A 22877-nucleotide genomic window follows, 5' to 3' on the forward strand; every position below is an offset into this window, starting at 1 on the left:
ACATGAGAAACGACTCCAGTGTTCTACGAGAGGGGACTGGCTAATGAACTGGGATCATCCACCCTCGCGGATACATGATGAATAACTAAGATTTAACAAGAAGAGAAAACATGGCAGCCTCTACTGAAACTTCTAGGGCGCATTTCTGTTAACCCAGCAATCCCACCTGTATCAACTTACCCAACTGAAATAAAAACTCCAGGAGGAAAGATAGATTGTATAATACTGTTCATTGCCAGGCTGTGATATTCTTCCATCAGAATGATTGGATAAATGCTGGTCCATCCTGATCACAGCCTATTTTAGTGTATGTAACAATCCAAAAAGAGCTGGTAGACATCTGCGCTGATTAGAATGTCTACAATATGTTGTTAAACTTAAAAAGAAAATTGCTGAAAGAAATCCGGGTACAATTTGATCCCGTGTTTATGAAATTAAAATGTGTTGTGTGGGAGAAAAAGAAAAAAGCAGGTTGTAACAGAGTTTATGTAACACGAATCCTCTTTTTCAAAACATGTATATATTTGTACCAGGCAAATGGGTAAGACTGAAAGGTTTGTCACTAAAAAGTTAGGAGTTGTTGTCTCTCAGGACGTGTGATTTAATTTTGCTTTTTTTGGTTTGCTTAGCTGTATGTTCTCATGTTTCCCCAAGGATCACACACCATCTGTTATTTTGTAAGAGCCTAGGGTATATGCCTGCACACCCTAAAAGGGCTTGAGAATCTTGAGAACCCTTATTTGATCCAGAAAATTCAAATGCTGTTGAGGGTGGATAAATGCCCCACCTCCCCCGCCCCTGGGGTGGGACCACTCTGAGGTGCATGCTCTATGCTGCCCCCACCCCGCCGAGTCAACTGCTCACTGGCACCCCCTGGAGGGCTCCTTCCCTCTGCCTCACGTCCCCACTGCCATCAGGGTTTCCTGGGGTCACCTCTCGGATAATTCAAATCCTCATCTTGGGGTCTGTTTTCTGCAGACTCCAAACTATGACAGCCCCGCTCTTCATTCTGTTATTTGACCCCGCAGGATAGAGTGAGGTTGACCATCTGTCGTCCCCGGGCTATTTTGGGGAAGTTTTATGGGGCACACTGGAATCCCGGGGTCTCACTCCCCCCGCCGCACCTGGTTTCCTCCCACATCTTGGCCTGAAGCGGAGGGGTGGGGAATGTGGGTGGTACATAGGTTGTGAGCAGAGCATTGGGCCAAGAAGGGAACACAGATGTATGTGAAAACCAACCAGCAACATTTAATAAAAAAATAAGCAAGTTATCCGGGACCCGACCCGGACAGCAGTTAGTTATCCCTCAGAGAATGAGGCACTACTGGTGGGCTCTGACATTCGTTTCAGGCTGAAGACACAGCGAGTCCTCCAGCCTGTGCCGGGGGACGTTCTGCCCAGGCCGTGGGTAGTGCCCCAGTGCAGCGGAGCCCACGCGAGGCCCCAGACGCATGATCCCACCAAAGGCTTGGACAGAGGAACCCCACCGAGCAGGCAGAGACCACACCTGACGTGCAGGGCAGGGAGGTCAAACAACTGAGACCAGGAGGGGGAATGGGAGACCCCGCCCCCAGCTTCACCCCTCACCCCCTCCAGGGGGGCCGGGTCTAGCAAGGGGGCCTTGCATGCAGACATGAGGCTGCTGGAACCCATGGCTGCCCCTGGCAAGGGAAGAGCCAGCCCCTCTCCTGGGCGGTGGACAGGGGATGTTATCTGCACACGGCTCGGGCGACGGGGGGCGAGGGGCAATGAGGAATCAAACTCAGTCAACCCCACTGGGAGTCCACGAGGTCAGGCACACAGCCAGCACTCAATAAATGCTTGCTGCATGAAGAAACGAAAGGACTCCTTCATCTCTGTTGGTGATCAGAAGCTGCCTGAACAGCTGTCATCCTATTTTGTGTCACCAGGGCCCAGCACACAGGAGATGCTCTCTGGATGTGAGGGGAAGAGACCACTTAGGAGTGAAAAGCACCTTGTTTGTCTTCAGCCCTAACGCAAAGCTCAGCTCCCCGCACACAGCAGGCACTCGGCAAATGCACCGAGTCAGTAAGGACTTTTGTGTCGCAAGTACCAGACACATGTACGTGTCTGAATACATGAAAGTTTACCTCACTAGTCCCAGAGCCTGGAATGGTGCCCCGCATACAGTAGGCACTCAATAAATACTCGAATGAATTCAAACAGTGAGTGTGTACCACTAGCGCCTGCTTCTTGATGGGGGATCAGTAACGCCTGACGACTGGACCCATCACCGAGGGAGGGAATAATCATGCCTCATTCACTGCCAGAACACAGGAACCTGGTACCCAGTAATCGCTTAAAGTGTTGGGCGCACGACTGCTACCACCCGATCCACCTGTTCCTGGCATACAGTAGGCACCTCCGTTAATGCTGCCTGCATGCACGTGACTGCTGAGCATGGGCTGGCTGGACGCCGCCCTGCGTGGGGAGCCCTCCTTGGCCTGCCAGGGGTCGTCCCCGGCGGGCGTGCGGGGGCCGGGCCAGCGACAGGCTGCTTTGGATTCATGGCCACCGCCCCTCAGAGCTCTCAGAGCTCATCCCGGGCAGCGCTGTCCAGGGGGGACTGCAGCACGTCAGAGTTCTTGGCCTCGCGGCTCAGGGCCTGCTGCTCGCGCATCTTCTGGGATTTGGCCCGGTCCCAGTCGGTCTTGACGTGCTCGTTGTTCCACACGACCGAGGTCTCCGTGTCGCTCACGTACCCGTCGTCCCCTGTGTAGTGTGTGGGGTAGATGAGGAGGGGCTCCACGGAGAAGGCGCGCAGGTCCCGAGGGGAGAAGTGGGCCTTGTATTCAGACCTGCAGGGGAGGAGGGGCACGGGGGCCGCGGTGGGTTGGGGGGTAAGAGGCGAATGGAGACAGAAGTGGGTGGCAGGGGTGGGGGGAGGGCGACGGCGAGGGACCAGATGGAGGAAGAAGCAGGCAGAGGAAAAGCCACCTCCCTGGGACCCATGAGCCTCACGCCCCCACCCAGGCCAGCTCCACAGCGAGACCCCAGCCCGCCTGCCCACCGCCACCCCCTCTCACACTGGGTGCTTGTCAAACATGACCGGCAAGAACTCGTCTACGGGCAGCATCTTGGAGAGTGGCCGGGCAGCCAGCAGCTTGCGGGCGCCTTGCAGGGAGATCACGTAGGCCAGCGTCCAGTACGAGTAGTCGGCCTCCACCAGGTTCCTCACGCGGGGCACAGCCTTTTCGGGGTGCTCCACCTGCATCCGCTTCCGGCCCACGTAGCTGGGGTGCAGAACGGGGGCCCAGTCACCTTCCTCCCGCCTGCCCATGCAAGAATGCTGACGCAGAGATCCCCGGAGCCCCCGTCAGGCCCTGGGGGGTGGGGAGCGATGAGGAGGCCGGCGTGACTGCACTGGGGTGAGAGCAGGCCCACAGGGGCCTGGGGCCACAGGGAGGGGAGTGGGCTTTTTCTGAGGGCACGAGGGAGGATTTGGAGCTGGGGAGGCTGTGCCACAGGAAGGAGAGCGGAGCTGAGAGGGGAGCTGCTCTGGGTTCAGAGGGCTGTGAGGCACGTGGGCAGGAGTGAAGGGGAGAAGCTACTGCTCCTATCGACAGCACGGTCCTGAGTCTGAGGCCCAGAACCCAGATCAGGGCCCCGCACGTGGCGCTAGGGGCAGGGGTGGGGTGGCGAGGATGAACCAACCCACCTACATGAGACTCCAAGGGACAGTTCCAGAAATATGCTGGCCATACTCTACCTAGCACTGCTCTGAGACCCAGGCTCCCGTGGGCGTAGCCCACGCAGCCAAGCCCCCAGGCTTCTCGCCCTGCATCCAAGCTCGGATCAAACCCACCGCAGGCCACACCCCAAGTTCTTCAGCCACGTCCCCAGTCTTCCGGGTCAAACCTTAGCCTTATTCTCTACCCCACAGGCTCCAGTCAAGTCTCCAAACCCTGCACGAGCTGGCAGGCTTCCACCAGGTCCCTAGACTTCTGGGTCAAGAACAAGTCCTCCTGCCAAGCTCCCAAAAGTTGGCCCAACATATTAACCTGCAAAGGCCCTCCGACCTAGAGGCTCTAGGCCACACCTTTGAGCTCTGGCCCCTCCCAGGCTCCACTCACATGAGGTCCCAGTCCAGACCCTCCCGCTCCACATCCTGCATAAGGTTCATCAGGCGCCTCTTGAAGAAGATCTCGAAGCGCAGGTCGTCCTCGAACACGAGTGATTTCTGCAGCCTGCGGTCCACAACCTGAGGGAGGAGGCCCTGCTGAGATCTTGGAGAGATCAAAGCCAGGCCTGACCCCGAAGCCAGTTCTGCTTAAAAGCTCTGGGGCATCAGGAGAAAAGCAAACTACTCCCCACACACACACACCACCACCACCAATTGTTGTTGTGTTTTTTTTTTTGCGGTACGCGGGCCTCTCACTGTTGTGGCCTCTCCCGTTGCAGAGCACAGGCTCTGGACGCGCAGGCTCAGTGGCCATGGCTCACGGGCCCAGCCGCTCCACGGCATGTGGGATCTTCCCGGACCGGGGCACGAACCCACATCCCCTGCATCGGCAGGCGGACTCTCAACCACTGCGCCACCAGGGAAGCCCACCACCACCAATTTGGATCTACCTCCTGGCCAAAACTTCCTCCTCACAACTTGGCAGCAGAATCCACAGCCTCACCTCAGCCTGGCTGCTCCTTCCCAACCCAGGGCCTGGGCGTACGCTGTGCCTTTGACACAGAGCACCCTTCCCCCACACGGCAGCAGGTAGGTTCCCTCTCACCCTTCTGGCCTTAGCTCACCTGTCACCTACTCAAGAGGTCCTCCCTGACTATCACCCAAAGCTGCCAGTTGAGGATAATTCATAACCCTGGGCCTCTCCTGTAGTTGCCTCTCACTTATTTCATTGCCATTCATTTCTTTGTGGATTCTCATCAGTCTCCCCACCTCCCAGGGCTGTGAGCGCCCTGAAGGGGGCTGGGTCTATCTTGGTGGCTATCGTGTCCCCAGCACCAGCATCAGGCTGGGCACACAGTAGGTCCTTGACAAATGTTCCCAGAATGAATGAACTAGCGAATCCTCACAACTGCCCCTGAAGTTGTGACTCCATCATCTGGGGAATCTGAGGCTCAGATTGGGAAATGCCTTCCTTGCTCACAGAGCTCACCCCTCTCAGAGGCAGGGCTGGACTTGAACCTGGATCCCCTCTGGCTCTACAGCTACCTGGACACCGCAATCCCTGCCCCATGACCTCCATGATGAATATCAGAAAAGGAGGGCAACCTGGCTGAGCACCTGTCGCCTCAAACACTAAGTGCCCCATCTGGCCTCACGCCTGCTGGTCCCAGGTTCCAGTCCGTGCCTGGCATCCTCGCCCATCATAACCTTCCCTTCCAAGGGTATGTGATGAGCCTCTGGGGCTAACGGGGTACCAACGTGTGGGGTCTGCATTAGTGATCGTCGCCATGGCTATTACTCCTACTAGTAAGCTATGAGCACGGTGCCCAGGCTCTAGATATTTGCCAGTGGGTGCACATGAAGAGGTTTCTCCTGGAGGTCCTGGGCCTCAGACCCCACCTGTTTCTAGAGTCAGGCTTAACCCTCCCCGGACTCAGGCTCCACGTCTGCACAGGAGAAGGACAGCAGCTCACCCACCCAGGGTTCAGTGACACATTCACTAAAGAGAGAGGACTGTCTGGGATGCAGGTGATTCCCTCCTTGAGCTGTAAAGAAGGCTGAGGAGGGGCCTGCCCCACTGCGGGACCCACCTCTTTCCAGATGTTATAGTGGCTGAGGAAGCAGCCCAGTTCGCCCTTGGTGAGGGGCCGCCCGTGGTAAGGATCCCGGTAGCCGGGCAGCATCTGGATGCCCAGTGCCTCTACCTGGCTAGTGTTCATGGCTCTGCAAGGGGGGACAGGAGGGGGTCAGTGGAAGACTCTCTCTGCCCACAATTCCACCATTAGCGACATTCCCCCTTGCCACCCCACCCCCCAACATGCACACCCCTCTTGGGCCCAATGTGGGCTGCCAGGGCGTGGTCTACTCTATGTGCGCAGACCTGCCGGCACCCCGCGCAGGGTCAGACTCACATCCTCTCCACAGCAGCCACCCACCAGGTCCACATACCCACACGTGGAGCCGCCCCTCCCCCACCGGGGTGGGACTCACTTGCCATCCACAGCCTCCACCAGCCGGCACTCGATCTCCTGCTCCTGCAGTGCGCGCAGCATACGTTCCCGTCGGTCCTGCCGCCGCTTCAGGTTGATCATGAAGACCTGTGGCCCAGAGCTTTGGTTGGACCCTCCAGGTCGGCCCCCCGCCCCACCCCCGAGGGAAGGCCCAGCCTACCTCGTCAAAGCCCATCTTGTCTGGCGTCTTGGTGGGCACCGAGATGAACCGCGAGGGCTCCGCGGATGGGTGCTTCACTGGGCGGCAGAGAGAAGCCGAGGGGTCACGGGGGTCATTGGGAAGTCGGGGGGTGTCCAGCCTCTTTCCAACGCCCCCTCCCCACCCTCTGCGGGGCTCCCTGTCATCCCAAGCTCCTCAGCTTGGTGCTGGAAACCCTGTCCGACACAGCCCCGCTCACAACATCAGTGCTAGTCTCTCTCCTCCGCCTCCTACCCAGTCTGGCTGTTGGCACTGCTCCAGACTTACCCATCCCCCATTCCTCTGGACCTGTGCACATGCTGGGCCTCTACTGAAATACCCTTCCTTCCTCCCCTCCTCCCCCTGAGTTATCAGCTAAGAGGCCTTCTGGGACGGGGCGGGGGGTGGGTGGGTGGCAGCAGAGGAGTCTCCTGACCTCCCCAGGCTGTCAGGTACCTCTTTGGGGGTCCCCACAGCGCCTGGGCTTCCGTCAAAGTCTCATTCTGCTGTCCTACCTCCCCGGCTCCCTGATTATCTCCCATGAGCTCTGCCAGACGGATACCAGGTCTGTCCACTCACACTGGCTCCCTACGCCCAGCACACAGAGCTCAGCACAAACTCATAAACTGAACAAAGGAATGACTTTCCTCATCTATAAAATGGGCTAATAAGTCTCTCAGAGGTTTATGTCATGATAAGTTGCCATGAAATCACACACATTGTTTTGGGTTAAACTGTATCCTCCCCAAAAAGATACTTTGGCACCTTGACACTCTGGTACCTCAGAATGTGACCTTATTTAGAAAATAGGATCTTTAATGAGGTCATTAGCGTGGGTCCTAAGCAGTTTGACTGGGGTCCTTATAAAAATGGGAAATTCAGATACAGAGATACACACAGAAGGTAGACGGTGTGAAGACATACAGGGAGAAGATGGCCATGTGACTGGAGTGACACATCTGCGAGCCCAGGTATGCCAAGAATTTCAGGGTGTTCCTGATCGTTCCCCTTTTAGCTGCTGTGAGCAGTGCTCAGACCATATCCCCGGGGCCCTGTCTTGGTACATCCCTGACGGTTTCCCACAGAAGGACCAGATCCAAGGGGACTGGGAGCCTGGTGAGGCTCCTGGTCATCTACCAGGCTGGCCCAGAAAAGGCGAGTGTGGCATCCGCCTCCCCAAGAACAAAGGCCCTGTGTGAGCTCAAAGGACAGACACAGGCCCCTCTGTCCGGGAGAAGCCTGGGCGAGGCCCAGGGTCAACGTGGCACCTCCCACCTCGCAGCCTGGGCCTCCTCCAGGGACACTGTGCCCTGGGGTTTCTTCCTATCCAGGGCCCGTCACAGCTCCCTGCCACCCCCTGTCCTCCTCAGGGGAGCCTAGGACCCAAGGGCAAGGCTTTGGGATCTGAAGACTCAAATTCAAATCTCAGGTGCCCTTTCCCTCTCTTTCTCAGCCTCTGCCTGCCCGCTTGGGTGTGGATGGTGAAAGGACCTGCTGATGGGAAGTGGGGGTATCTCTTCATTCTTTCTTATCAGTTCTGGGAAAATGGAGCATATTAGGTCCAGAAGGAGCAACACAATGCAGCCTTTTCAGAGAGCCACGTCAAAAAATGTAACACAGGCTTCCCTGGTGGCGCAGTGGTTGAGAGTCCGCCTGCCGATGCAGGGGACACGGGTTCGTGCCCCGGTCCGGGAGGATCCCAAATGCCGCGGAGCGGCTGGGCCCGTGAGCCACGGCCGCTGGGCCTGCGCTTCCGGAGCCTGTGCTCCACAACGGGAGAGGCCACAGCAGTGAGAGGCCCGCGTACCGCAAAAAATAAAAAATAAAAAAAATAACACCCCTTAGACCCATCATAGGGTGAAGAATTAAACTTGACCACAGAGAGGTCTGGCCTTTGCTCCCAGATCCTGGGAGGCTGAAGCCTTGGAAATGTCTTTGTTCATCTCAGGGCTGGGGCCATACCGGGTGTGTACGCCAACAGTGTGATTCAGGGTGGAGGTCTTGGGCTACTTGGTATTGGCTCAGTTTCTGCAGGGACTGGAGATGGAGGTTAGCCATGTGGCAATCATCTGTATCTGTGTGTAGGAGCCCCAGTAAAAACCCTGGACATGGAGCCTTGGGAAGCATCCTGGTTGGCAGTACACCATGCATGTTTTCACATACTAGTTCTAGAAGCAAGCACTGTCCATATGACTCCACGGGAAGGGACAGGGACAACAGGAATCTCTGTGCTTGGAACGCTCCTGGATGCTGCCCCATCACCTTTTCCCTTTGCTGATTTTAATTTGTGTCCTTTGGCTGTAAGAAATTGTAACTGTGAGTATAACAGCTTCCAGTGAGCCCTGAGTCCCTCTCGTGAATTATCAAACCTGAACGTGGTCCTGGGGACCCCAGATTTTGCAACTGGTGTAAGAAGTGAGGGCAACCTTGTGGATATTCCCTAACTTTGCACCCACTGATGCATGTCTAGAACTCCCTCGCACATGGCAATGTTGGGAAAAATGGGAAATGCCCCCCATGCCGCAGGAGAAGACTGGTACAGTGACACATGACACAGCCAAGAGTGAATAAACCTGTGGCTGAACATCTAAATGGAATACTACGCAGCAAGACGAGAGAACGAGCCACAGCCACACGCAGCAGCCGGTGACAGCACAGACGCGGACACTGGGCAGAAGGCACCGCACTTGCGCAGCTTGACTGATGTGAAGCACAAAAAGGGAAAAAATCCGTCAGCTGGTGGACTCACAACAGTGGGGGACCCCGGGGAGGGCCAGAGCCTGGCCCGTGTCTGGTGACAAGGATATTAAAAACAGAGAACGGCGAGCTCCGAGAGGGAATACGGGCTTCCTCGCCGTTTTCCACATACCTTGCCCTATGCACCTCTTGCATCTGCCTGTCTCTGAATTGTTTGCTTTTAGATAAGGGTATTTTTTGGTTGTTTATTTTTTAATTGGGCACAGATTGATCAATAAAAACATGATAACATTGAAAAAATATTTTTAATAAAAAAAATTTAAAAATAAAATAAAAACAATCATCACGCTGCCCACCTATGACCTGTCACTGCTGTGTATGCTAAAACTCAAAGAACAGGATTTACACTGAGCCAAGTTTATGGGGCCAGCTGGGAAAGACACCCCATAGTCCATGAGCAGGTAGGGTAGGAAGTTGCTGGATTCCCCACACACAGAGGGCAGCACTCTGAGCTTTTCTGTAAGCCTGAAATTTCGTTGTAAGAAAGATGTTTTTCTTCTTTGGGCCATACCGCATGGCTTGCGGGATCTCAGTTTCCTGACTAGGGATCAAACCGGTGTCCCCTGAAGTGGAAGCGCAGAGTCTTAACCACTGGACCGCCAGGGAAGTCCCGAAAGATTTTTGAACACATGAGAAATCACATGCACAGCCCGGGGACAGGTACCCACACAGAGGTGGAGAAAAAGGTGGTTTTCACTAGAACTGTAAGGAAGGATCTGCACAAATATCTGAGACCCCCAGACCCTCCTTCCGTCTGTTCTGTGTGATTTGCTCTGGTGCTTGAGAAACAGGAAAATATTCACGCTTCTGTTGTGCCTTCCGTTTATAACGGCAGCGTAAACAGTCTTCTGGCCAAAAATAACGACGGAAATATATGTGAAAAGTTAAACTAGGAAAACTATGGCAGCCTGGAGAAGCTTCTCGGGGTCCGCGCGCCCACGGGAGTTGGCAAGAGGCAGAGACCCACTTCTTAAGACTACATACAGCCTGGTGGGTTTGCCAGGCTGAGCGTGGGCAACTACATGGGATAGACACTTGGGGGTTGCGGGGGTCTTCACCCTGATGACCTTGCAGCCTCCAGGTGTCACCTCAAAAGACCCCAAAGCCCCCACAAAACAAAGGCTGGGTGTCATTCCACCTTCAGCCACAAGGGGGAGCCACAGCCAGAAACGGATCAGAGCCGGGCGGGGGGGCGGGGGGGCGGGGGGGCGGGGGGGGGCGGGGGCGGCACGGACTGAACCTCAGGGCAGGGGCCTGGCCCTCCAAGGCCCTCTCCATCTGTGCAGTGGGAGGTACAGCCATGCTGCTTCACAGGCCTTCACAGGGATGTGGTCAGCACAGGGTAAGGCCCCCATGGAAGAGGACGCCGTACCACTGTCCGGTTGCTTCAGAGACCCTCAGCCGGGGCAGAATCCCCTCCTCAAGCAACATCAATGGCAGCTCGGCCCTATGCGTTCAGCCCACCTCACCTGAGGGACAGCTGCTAGTTTAATAGTCTACGGATTTATTTGTATATGTGTTAGAGAGACATGAGTTTGCAACCACGGTAAAAATATGTAGTCTCCTTTTTAAAATGTATTCAAGTTAAAAAAAAGTGTCCGTTAAGATAGATATTAAACAAACAATAGTGGGTCTAGAGGTTGGCAGGGACATGAGTGACAAAATGGCCCGAAATGGCTGTGTCCTAGATGCTGCCACGCACATGCAGGGTCATCAGTGAAACCTGCTGCCCTCACTGCTCCTACACCCTCCATGGCTCCTGACTGCCCCGGGGGAAAAGGCCCGCTCCCCAGCCGAATGTCTGAGGCCCCCACCCTGGCCCTGCCTGCCAGTCCTGCCCAGCTCACCAGCCCCACTTCTGTCCCGCCGACCTCACCCATTTCCTGAGCTCACAGCCCCTCCAGCCTCCCAGCCTCCGCATGTGCTGCTCCCTTCGGCTGCAATCCTCTTATCGGCTAACTCCTACTTACCCTGCATCTTAATGCCACCTCCGCCAGAAAACCCACCCTCATTTCCCCGAGCACGCCATGCACAGCTGCTTGCAAGCCAGCACTCTGTGAGAGGGGGGACAACCGTCCACCTGTTCATGCTGGGTTCCCAGTGCCCGGCAAAGAGACTGGCGCCCAGCAGATACTCAGTCAGTGTTCACAGATGCAAGATGGCAGCGAGAGGGAGGCGACTCAGCCCTCCCAGGTTGGCGCAGGCAGACTCACCCATGACCTCCAGCTGCACGTGCATGAAGCTCTCGGCCTCATCCTGGAGGGTGCTGTGTGCCCGCAGTGGCACCGGCAGAAAGCCATACACCTCCTTGTTGCAGACGTACATCTGGACCTCTGGGGCCAAGGAAACAACAATCAAAATTGAAAACAGAGCAGTAAGGCAGCGGAGGCAACCTCTGAACAGAGCATAAGCCTCACAGCCCAGCATGGGGCCAGAGCGTAAATGGGTCCAGCTGTTCCCAGCAACCGGCAGAGAACCCCTTGGCGCTCCATCTGGGAATTGGAGCCAGAACAGGGGTTCGCAGTGCCAAAAAACTCCAGAACTGTTAACGAGCGCCTCGCACCAGTACTGACTCAGTCCCTGCAGGATTCCATGACAAAGCAAACCACAAAACTGCGGGTGAACAGTAAAGATGCACATTTATGCACAAAAATGAGATGCAGTTGGACAAACCATGAGTTACATTATCTCTGTGTTAGTCCTTTTCTGAATGGTTTCAAATTTTATAATGAGTATGTATCTTTTTCTAAAGTGATAAACCCAACGAAAACGATTTTCATTGAAGGGCCAGACAGTAAGTATTTAGGTCTGTGGGCCAAACAGTTCTGTCTCAACAACTCAAGTCTGCCTTTGGACCGTGCCCAGAGAGGGCGTGGAAGCTCTGCGCCCCTTCCCCCAAACCTTGCCCCGTGCATCTCTTCCTCCAGGTTGTTCCCCAGTTATATCCTTTTATAATAAACAGTAACCTAGTGAGTAAACAGGTTTCCCGAGTTCTGTGAGCCGCGCTTGCAAATTAGCAGAACCCAAGGAAGGAGTCGCGGAAACCTTTGGTTTCTAGCCATTTGGTCAGAAGCACAGGTGACAACCTGGACTTGCAATCAGCATCTGAAGCAGGGTGGGGGACATAGTTTTGTGGGACTGGGCCCTTAACCTGTGGAATCTGAGGCTATCTCCAAGTAGACAGAGCCAGAACCGAGTTGGAATTGAGCTGAGTTCTCAGACACCCTGCTGGGGTCCCAGAATTGCTTGTCAGTGTGGGGAATACACCCCCACCTCCAACCTACACACATAGGAATTGGGTCCAGGAACCCAAAAGACATTCTTAGCTTGCATCCATACGAAAACAGATAGTGGGTCAGATCTGGCCCGTGGGACATACAGTTTGCTGGCCCGTGGTTTAAAAATAAATGACAGGTCAGCATATGGCTATGTTCTCTTCCTCTCTAAACTTTTTTTTTTTTTGCCCGAAGTATACAACTAGGGAACAATTATGCTCAACCACAGATATCTGGGGGAATACAGGAAAATATCAAGATGGAAATAACTTTCAATAAGCAGATCTTAAAGACCTGGGGAGCGAAGCCACCCAGCAAAGCCAGGGCTGGAGAGAGAACGGGTCCTGGGGATATCATCTGAATACCTGGATACAGCTGCACCTGAAGTCATCGCTGCACCCTGCAGTTCTGGTTCTGTGAACCTTCTGTGGGCTCAGTACTGGTCCCAAAGAAGCAGAGAGAGACACCCCATGATGGCAAATCCCCTGTGGGCTCACCTGCCTGTTTGCAGGAGAAGGCAAAAACAATGATGTCATCGAAGGACCAGGTATAGTCAGGGTGGGGAGGGTAGAACGCCAAGTTCCTGGATGCCGCCTTCCTCAGGTCAATCAGGAAGGTCGAGTGCACCATGGGGACTGCAAAGCAGCCCCGGCGGTCCCGCTTGCGGATGGGGATGTAGGCAGGCGTGCGCTTGTAGTAGCCCTGTGGGGAGGTGGGCAGAGTTTTGCACGGGGGTCCCTAAAGGTGAGGCTGGAGGCCCAGGACAACAGGAGGCACAGAACACCCGGAGAGTAAGACTGGGTGCCAGTTTGTGGCTATGGTGGGTATTCCCTGAGCACAGGGCTCTGAGCAGGGCCTGTCAGTCTCCAACCCCAGAGCCTCAGTTGCTGGGCAATGGCACAGAAACCCAGGGAAACAGTCAGTCATTTGCAGACCCAGCTCAATACTTCTGATCAGAAAGGCAGCATTTGAGAAAGGAAATTAAAAAACTGAAAAAGGGACTGGATATTTGAGATCCTTTGATTTTAAAATTAAACATCAGAAGTGGGACTTCAAGAAAGTCCGGGGGCAATCTTTTAGAAGTTTTAAAAGCTTCTGGAACAGTCCTCTCCCTTCCTCCTATCCTTTACGAACTGGAATTGTTAGCATATGACATTTAGATTTCTATGACATACTTTAAAATATAGAAACCACTGAATTATTCACTTTAAAATGGTGAACTTTATATTTTGTGAATTACACATCAATTCAAAACAAAAAGATAGGAGGAGATAGGATGGGTCAGCATCCTGGCTCTAGCCACCTAGCCCCCTTCCCCTGGCACAGCCCTGCTCCATCACCGGCCCCTCACTCTCCCTGGCTTTGCCTAAAACCCCACCCTCGTCACTGGGTGGGACAATCAGAGGCTGACATTTTCCTGACTTCAGTAATTGGTTCAGGGGTAGGAAGAGACTGGACAAGGTTCAATCAGAGTATAGACTTTGGCTGAATGCTGCTGAGATCATTCCCCAGGAGTTTGAAAATGAAGCCACGCAAGGGATGGAGGAAGAGGAATATTGTTTGAACACCTGGATCGAGCTGTGCCTGAAGTCCTGTCCTGGCATCATCATGTCATAGCTATGTGAGCGCAGGCAAGTCACCTCCTCTCTCTGCATTTGTGCTTCTGCCTCAGTAATGGGTGTAGGGGCAGGGGGCACACAGTCGTAGACCCTCCCTCAATGTCTATTTAAGGATTATCACAATAGTGTTTATCAAATGCTCACCATGAGGCAGTGTGAGGCTAAGTTAGACTCCAATTCCAGCCCCCAGCACCCCCAGGCCCCTGCCCTACCACGGTAACCCCCTGACCTGGGAGGTCATCCCACACCAGAAGTTGGAGTATGCAGCCCGGGAATCCAGCATGGGGGCCACCACCGTCTTGTTCTCAGCGATGAGCAGGGTCAGCGTGTCAGGGTTGAGAATCAGGTTGTCCGCATCCACAAACTGTAAGACACCCGACATGGCATCAGTGTGGGCCGCCAGAGTGAGCCGGGCTAGGCCACAGCTTGGAACAGCTGGGGCAGAGGCCGGAGCCCTGGGGAGGGGGACACCTGGAATAGCACGTGCGGCCCTGGAAGCCACCTGCTCCTCAACGGACAGCTCTGCCCTAAGTCACCAGCAGGGTTACGTTCACACAATGAAATACACGATACTGCAAGAGAAGGGACGGACCACACAGCACGAAGCGACACAAATGGGTCCCACACACGGTGCTGGCGAGCCACGGGAAGTGACAGTGGGTGCATCACGTGGCTCCTTTTTTTTTTTTTTTTTTTTTTTTTGCGGTACGTGGGCCTCTCACCGTTGTGACCTCTCCCGTTGCAGAGCAACAGGCGCCGGAAGCGCAGGCTCAGCGGCCATGGCTCACGGGCGCAGCCGCTCCGCGGCATGTGGGATCTTCCCGGACCGGGGCACGAACCCGCGTCCCCGGCATCGGCAGGCGGACTCTCAACCACTGCGCCACCAGGGAAGCCCACGTGGCTCCTTTTATGGGAACTTTTAAGATGGGCAGCACTGGTCAGTGAGGAGGACAGTCGGGGCTGGGAGGACCACACTTTTTTCTATGTAAGTGAAGGGCCAACAAAAAAATTCCTAAAAATAGGATCTTTACATAAGGCTTTTTTTTTTTTTTTTAACACCTTGAATGGTGGGGTAAAAAGATTATAACTTGTTTGCTGCAGCCTGGAAGGAAACTCACCAACCCATGAACAGGGTCATCATGGTGGGGGGTGCCTGCTTGTCCCCCCAAAACCGTTATGTCACCAACACCTTCCAGAAAGGCCACACCAGAATATTCATGGCAGGGTTGTTCATCACACAAACTGGGAACGACCCAGGAGTCTAGCAGTAGAGAATCAGCTACAGAAGCTTTGGCCCTGCCCTGCTGTCCCTTTGCAGAATGTGTCGAGATAACCGAAAAATCAAGCCACAGAAAACAATTGGGTAAGGACGTTCCTGTCTACCGGGATGGGAAAACACACCCAGCATGATATATTATACAACTATTAGGAGGTGGGTTTTTTTTAATGCATTTGGTCCACAGATATGCTTTCTGTTACCCATGCAGGGTTTTTCTGTGTTTTTTAAAATTTATTTATTTTATTTATTTATTTTTGGCTGTGTTGGGTCTTCGTTGCTGCGCGCGGGCTTTCTCTAGTTGCGGGGAGCGGGGGTTACTCTTCGTTGCGGCGCACAGACTTCTCACTGCGGTGGCTTCTCTTGTTGTGGAGCACAGGCTCTAGTAGTGTGGGCTTCAGTAGTCGTGGCTCGCAGGCTCAGTAGTTATGGCTCCCAGGCTCTAGAGCGCAGGCTCAGCAGTTGTGGCGCACGGGCTTAGCTGCTCTGCGGTATGTGGGATCTTCCCGGACCAGGGCTCAAACCCGTGTCCCCTGCATTGGCAGGCGGATTCTTAACCACTGCGCCGCCAGGGAAGCTCCCCATGCAGGATTTTTAGAACGTATGAATCACTTGCCATAAACAAGAGCAAAAACCAGAATCCCTGGCTTCTCCAGCAACGTGGGAAGGGCATTCCCACGCGGCAAGCCCCAGCTGGAGACGGAAGGTGGCTGCCCCTTGGGACAAGCCGTGCGCTCCTGTTATGTTCCTGCCCAGACCCCTGTGGACATTTGAATTGGTGACCTTGGAATACAGATGCAGTGAAAACAGCCAGAACAGTCTGGTAGTTCCTCAGAAAGTGAAACATGGAGTTACGGCAATTCCAGTCCTAGGTACAGACTGAGAGAACTGGAAACGGGGACTCGAACAGACGTCTGCACACCATGTTTATAGCAGCCTTATCCACAGAAGACAAGCTGTGGAAACAACCTAAGTGTCCACTGACGGATGAATGGATAAACAAAACGTGGTCCATCCATACAATGGAATATCACTCAGCCAGAAAGAGTGAAGCACTGACACACGCTACAACCTGGGTGAACCCTGAAAACATCAGGCTGAGTGAAGCCAGACCCAGAAGGCTACATGGCGTATGATCCTGTTTATGTGAAATGTCCGGAGCAGGCAAACCCACAGGAACAGACAGCAGATTAGCAGTCACCAGGGGCTGGGGGCGGGGATGCAGAGTGACTGCTCATGGGCACAGGGTTTCCCTTGGGGTGATGGAAACTAGTTTTGGAAGCACACAGAATGAAAAAACACAGCCAGAGAGCGAGCCTCTCTGGGAGGTACGACTACAAGGTATGATTTTTTTCTTTCTTTCCAAGCTTCTTGTTGTTTCTTGTATATTTTCTTACAAGTAAGACCCACAGTGTTTGTAAAAAGAGAAAAAAAAGAGGCCATTTTCATAATAATTTAAAAACACGAGACAAATGATTTCACATTCCAATATGGATTACTTAAGTCCCCGATTGCAAAACTATACGGTATGTCAAAAGCTGCTTTGAGTTCTGAACCAAAGCCTTGAGTTCCACCCGGGTTTGCTGAGAGAAAAAAGTGAAAACCACTCGATGTCAAACAATGTAAGCAAAACCCAGGGAAGCAGACAAGGTGGCCCTGGGCTGGACGGTTCTGGGAGGTTCGAGCCCCACCTCTGTTCTTCACTGTTTCTGAGACCCCACCCAGCAGGCTGTCACTTCCCTCTCTAAGCCTCCACTTTCCCATCTATAAAACAGTCTGAGAAGGCACCAACTCACAGGGATCCCGGGAGGAGCCCGTTCCATCCTTCCTCCTCCCAGGAGATGGCTCCGTCCTCCCCACAAGGTTCAGGCCAGGACGTGAGGTCCTTCCGGCACCCACACATCCAGCAGGGCCTGTCCCCTTGGCCTCAGAACGCATCCTGAACCCACAGCCCCATACAGGCCCCCCCCCAGCCTCCTACTGCCCCCCTCCTCTTGCCCCACGGCAGCCACAGGGACTTCAGAAAATCAGAAATCAGAACCTAGCCCTCTCCTGTTCACACACCGTCCATGGCTCCCCATTACCTTCAAAGTAAAAGTCACATCCCTCCCTTGGCCTGAATAGTCCGGCCCCCACCTACCACCTCAGCATTACCCCCGCCATCACTCCACTCTGGTTACACTGGCCTCCTCGCCAGTCCTTGAATGCCCCAGGCTTGCTCTCTGCTCTGTTCCCTCTGCCTCGGACACTGGCCCCCAGCTCCCGCTGAGGCTGGCTCCTTGGCTCCTTTAGATCTCTGCTAGGGCCCCCTCCTAAGGGAGGCCCCCCAAGCCCTGGTACCTGTGGTCGTGACCTTATTTGGAAATTGGGTCTTTGCAGATGTAATTAAGATGTAAATTAAGATGGAGTTCATCCCTCCTACACTGTTGATGGGAATGCAAATTGGTGCAGCCACTATGGAAACCAGTGTGGAGGCTCCTCAGAAAACTGAAAATAGAGTTACCATATGACCCAGCAATCCCACTCCTGGGCATATTCCCAGACAACCCTGTAATTAAAAAAGATACATGCACCCCTATGTTCATAGCAGCACTATTTACAATAGCCAAGACATGGAAACAACCTAAGTGTCCATCGATAGATAAATGGATAAAGAAGATGTGATATAAATACACAATGGAATATTACTCAGCCATAAAAAGAAAAATAATGCCATTTGCAGCCACATGGATGCAACTAGAGATTACCAAACTAAGTGAAGTAAGTCAGAAAGAGAAAGGCAAACACGTATGATATCACTTATACGTGCAATCTAAAATACGGCACAAATGAACCTATTTACAAAACAGAAACAGACTCACATATATAGAGAACAGACTTGTGGTTGCCAAGCGGGTGGAGGATGGGGGAGGGAAGGACTGGGAGTGTGGGATCAGCAGATGTAAGCTAGTATGCATAGGATGGATAAACAACAAGGTCCTACTGTCTAGCACAGGGAACTATATTCGACATCCTGTGATAAACCGTAATGGGAAAGAATATAAAATAAATAAACAAATAAAACAATAATTACGTTTAAAAAAAGATGGGGTTCATAGTGGATTAGGGTAGGCCCTAGATTCAGTGACTGGTGACCTTATAAGAAGAGACCACGTGACCACAAAAGCAGGGACTGGAGTGATGCAGCCACAAGCCAAGGAACACCTGGAGCCCCCAGAAGCTGGAAGGGGCAAGGAAGGATCCTCCCCTGGAGTGCGGCCCTGCCTGCACCCTGATTTACACTGCTGGCCTCTAGAGCTGCAAGACAATAAACTTCCATTGTTTTAAGCCCGCCAGTGTTGGTGTTTTGTTATGGCAGCCCCAGAACACTGATATATCATCAAGTGCCTTGCACAGCGCTGGCCGCCTTCTGGTATTTCCTCATGCAGTTTTGTTTGTTTTCTGGTCACATCCACCTTTCCTGGGATGCTAGGAAGGTGGGGCTCAGCCTGTGTGATCCTCACTGTGTCCCCAGGGCCCGGCACGAGGAGGGCATAGGGAGTGGACGATAGGTATATGCTGATTAATAAATTAAGAAGGTAGAGACCAAAGCTTGAGGTTTGGCACGTAGATGGAAACCCGCCGCGGGCACTGTCAGGCTGGCATCACTGCATTCAACCTCCATGGCGAACCAGGCTCAGCTGTCAATGCCCTGCCCATCGCACCGGGGGAGGGGACCATGCCCAGGTCAAGGAGCCAGGCTGAAGGAGCTCACAGGAGACCCGTGATCTGTGGGCACGTAACCCAACATTGCATTCAAAACCTCAACCGGCCCCCTCTTCCCAGAGGCCCAGGAGGAGGAAGTGAAAGTCAGGGCTCAGCAGCTCAGTGTCGCCAGCATCCCCCAGCCCCCGCCCCATCCTCCTGCTTCTTGGAGTGAGCCAGAGGTCATCATCGTGGTTGCAGAGAGAACTCACATCACTGGTGATGCTGAGAAAAGTGGAGATGACCCAAGTGTGCAACTACAGGGGTCGGCTGGGGACACAAAAGCCCACTTGTTCCTGATGATTAAGAATCCAGGTGGCCGAGGATCAAATCCCAGCTCCTCCACTAACCTGCTGTTACCTCTGACAACTCACTTCCCTTCTCAGAGTCTCAGTTTCCCCTCTGTAAAATGAGGTTAAGGCTGGTCTCCAAATCCCGCCACTCTGCCTTCCCTTGGATACCCCAGACCTTCGGCTAGGGACCCATGGGTTGGCTGGCCAAGAAACTCACCAGGATGTAATCGGCCCACATGTCCCGGGCCGATTTCAGGGCTGCCTGGCGTAACTTCATGATGTGCTCATAGCGTGAGTCAGACCAGTGTTTGGGGCCCTCCTCATCTGGGTAGGACCTGTGGAGAGGCAGCTGTGATGTGGGAAGCACAGGGCATTCTTGGAGCCCAGAGAGGTTTGAGCTGGCTGAATGTGGGGTGGTCAGAGAGGGCTTCCTGGAAGAGGGGATGTGTAAGCTGGATCTGAAGGCTGGGAAGAAGCAAGGAGAAAATAGAGAACGGAGGTGTGTCCCCAGTAGGGGGTACAGCATGTGCAAAGGCCCAGAGGGGAGGGGAAAGGGCCTCTACTGCCTTGCAGAGACATCCCTGAGGGTGAAGGGAGCCACTAGGAGAGAAGACCCAAAGACCTCCCAGACTCCTAATCTGGTCTGGGCAGTGGGTGGGTACAGAAATAAATCCTGAAAGAGTGAAAGGAACCGAAGTCCACATCACTCAGGAGCTCATGGGGACGCTAAGCAGCAGAGCTGATGTTGCAGCTGAGTGACACAGGGAACAAAGCAGTGGGCGTCCACCACAAAGACCAAGGAATGAAGGAATTCCAAGTGGAGCGAACGGCGGGGCAAAGGTCCAACGGGAGGCTTATGACCCACTGGTGAAGCTGAGGTGGGTGAGAGTAGCCACAGCCAGCGCTGAAGGCTGCAGAGCTGGGCTACAGCATCAGGGACTGGGGGCTGGGGGCTGGCCCAGGATGATGGGGAGTCATGGAGGGTGTGTGAGCAGGGGCACAGCCAAGTCCAGCTGGGGGCAGGGGGCAGGGCAAGGCCTGGCACTCACTTCGGCTCCTCTGCCGGCCGCCACTCCACAGAGTGGTACAAACTCTTCATGGCCACCAGCCATTCCCGAAGCACGGCTGACGTGTTGTCTGAGTTGTGGTCCGTGGCCACCCTGCAGACAGAAAAGGCCAGTGAGTGAAGTTAGGGAGACCAAGGCAGGACGAGCAGCAGCAAGGCAACAAGGGCTCCCACGACCTGGCTGGGCCTCCCACCAGCTACACAGCGCTGGGCAAGACACTTCCGCGCTCCGTGCCCCAATTTCCTCATCTGTGACACACGGGGTGAGGACAGGGCCCACTTCACGGGGCTGCAGAGGGGATTAAAACAAGCTAATTTTGGCAAAACACATTAGATGACGTTCGTACTATGGGGCATCAAGGATCTTATAACCACATTCGCTACTAAATATGTGAGATTTAATTTTTAAAAAAAAAAAAAATATATATATATATATATATCATGCAGCCCTGCCCCACCTTCCTCAATTCTCTCCTGTGGGCACTACCACTTTGGAGTGGGCTGTGGTCACTCGTTCATTCAACAAACATTTCTTAAACACCAACTGTGTGCTTGGATTATCCGGCCTGGAGGAAAAAGGAATATTTGGAAGTCTAGTTTGACCATCAGCTGAGAGTTATTCTCCCAAAAGAACTGTTATTTAGTCAACAACAAGGATAGCAACGATGACAATAGTAACAGTAATGATAATAATAACTACAGCTCTGGTCACTGATGCCAGGCGCAAGGGCTTCACACTCAGTAACTTGTTCATCTTCAGAGACAACCCAACTAGAATTATATTAGTATCCCCATTTTCCAGATGAAGAAACTGAGGTAGGAAGCGGTAGTCACCAGTCAGGCTTGTTCATGGCCCTGCCCCATTCTGCTTCTAGGAAGAATCCACTCCCCGCAACCTTCCACCTTCCGTCCCTTACCCCACCCACCCACTCCAGTATTCACAAGGCAGGAGGTCCGATTCAGGCTGGGTTCAGGGAGCAATACGGCAGCAGGAGCGTAAAAACGTTCAGTTAGTTGAAGTGCAATGTGGGCCGCTGCAACGCCCCAACTGGGGGTGGGGGCGGGTTCTCAGGCTTCCCTTCGAAGCTGTGTGTGCTACCAAGTGGACTGGCGGGTTAGTTCCGGGCAGTGCGCACGGGTGATCCCGGATATGCCCTAATGAGGGGGCCAGAAGGCAGAACTGTGGCCCGCCCCACCCTAAAGAGGCCAGCAGGCAAAGCGCCGTTCCGGCTGGTGCTAATGCGGCAGGGGGAAAGCAAGCAGGCAGGCACGCGTGGGGTTGGCCTGCCCTGATGGGGGACAGCAAGCAAAAGGCACGCGTAGGGCTAGCCCGCCCCGCCCGGTGCCAGGACAGCGGGCGGGGCGCGGCGTGGACCCGCCGGGATGGGGACAGCAGGCCGGATGCGGGGCCGCGGGCGCCGCGCTCACCACAGAGCTGTGCGGTCCCGGGGGTGCCGCAGCCGCTCGAGCGCGCCCAGCGTGGAAGGCAGCGCGTGGGCCGCGTTGCGCGCCAGCAGCGCGACGAGAACGCGCGGCGCCTGCAGCGGCGACTCGGGGCTCCAGCGCTCCTCTGGGAAGTAGGCGGCGGCGCCCGGCGGGCCCTCCAAAGGTGGCAGCGCCAACAGCAGCAGCAGCAGCAGCACCGGGAGGGGCCGCCCGTGCCCCCGCCATGCGCGTGGGGTCGCCGCCATCGCGCCACGCGTCGCCTTTAAGCCGCTTTTCTGCCGGCAGACGCGGACGGTGCCTTAAAGGGGCCGTGGGGACCCCGCCCCTGCCGCGCGCCTTAAAGGGGAGGAGAGCTCCTGGCGGAGTCAGCCGTCAGGGCCCGCCTCCAAACGGCCTTAAAGACACAAAGTGCCTCCTACCCTCCTCAGCGGCCCGCTCGAAGTGACGTCAATCTGCAGGCCTGCCCGGGAAGCCCAGCCTCCCCCGACCCCCCACCCCAAGACGCTGAGCGCTCTGAACTTGGGTCTGTGCGATAAAGCCGTCAGACCTCAGAATCTGCCCTGCCAACGAGCAGCTGCTCTCGCCAGGATCCCAGCCTGATTCGCCATCCAACTTCCATTTGTATAAGACCGACTGTGTCACGAGTCGAACCTGGATAGTCAGGATCTGGTTTGGGACTCAAGATCTGAGCCTCAGTTTCCTCTCCTGCAACATGAGTTTTACCACTCTAGTTCTTGACCTCCCTGGGATGCCCTCAAGGGTTGTTGAGTACCAAGCGCGTGGGCCCTGGCGTCCCCAGACCTGGCTTCAAATCCAGTCCCCAAGTGGGCCGTCTGTGTGAGCCTAAGTTTGTCCATCTGTAAAATGGAGTCAACGACCCCGCAGGCTTGTGTGTAGATGGAACGGGAGGGAGGTGGACGTTTCCAAAGAAATGCTACGAGGGGGCTGTTTTCCAGTAATCTAATGTGTTTTCTAATTCATCGTTTTTGTGATGCTCAGATATCTATTTATTAACGTGAGTGGTGGGAGTGGGGGCTCAATATTGTCAAGTAAAATTCAGGGGACAGATC

At 54.4% G+C, this 22877-nt stretch overlaps 1 protein-coding gene across 1 annotated transcript; it reads right to left on the bottom strand.

Annotated features, from left to right (window-relative positions):
• Nucleotides 1-1234: 1234 nt before the first annotated feature.
• COLGALT1 (collagen beta(1-O)galactosyltransferase 1) lies at nucleotides 1235-22091 on the bottom strand. Its single transcript, XM_082836244.1, has 12 exons — nucleotides 21790-22091; nucleotides 20345-20455; nucleotides 19513-19630; nucleotides 14212-14346; nucleotides 12861-13065; nucleotides 11302-11421; nucleotides 6314-6390; nucleotides 6134-6240; nucleotides 5734-5866; nucleotides 4095-4222; nucleotides 3048-3254; nucleotides 1235-2819 (listed from the first exon to the last, which is right to left on the bottom strand). The coding sequence occupies exons 1-12, from the start codon at nucleotides 22050-22052 to the stop codon at nucleotides 2552-2554; spliced, it is 1872 nt and encodes a 623-aa protein (XP_082692370.1). The 5' UTR covers nucleotides 22053-22091; the 3' UTR covers nucleotides 1235-2551.
• Nucleotides 22092-22877: the final 786 nt, after the last annotated feature.

This window comes from Leucopleurus acutus (assembly GCF_964270905.1).
Source record: "Leucopleurus acutus genome assembly, chromosome: 3".
NCBI classification, from domain to species: Eukaryota; Metazoa; Chordata; class Mammalia; order Artiodactyla; family Delphinidae; genus Leucopleurus; species Leucopleurus acutus.

Coding starts and splice junctions, on each gene's coding strand:
- COLGALT1 (XM_082836244.1), bottom strand. CDS start 22,052: ATGGCGGCGACCCCACGCGCATGGCGGGGGCACGGGCGGCCCCTCCCG. Junction 11,422..12,860: donor CTTCTCCTGCAAACAGGCAG/GTGAGCCCACAG, acceptor CCTTGGCCCCAG/AGGTCCAGATGTACGTCTGC. Junction 6,241..6,313: donor ACAAGATGGGCTTTGACGAG/GTAGGCTGGGCC, acceptor TCTGGGCCACAG/GTCTTCATGATCAACCTGAA.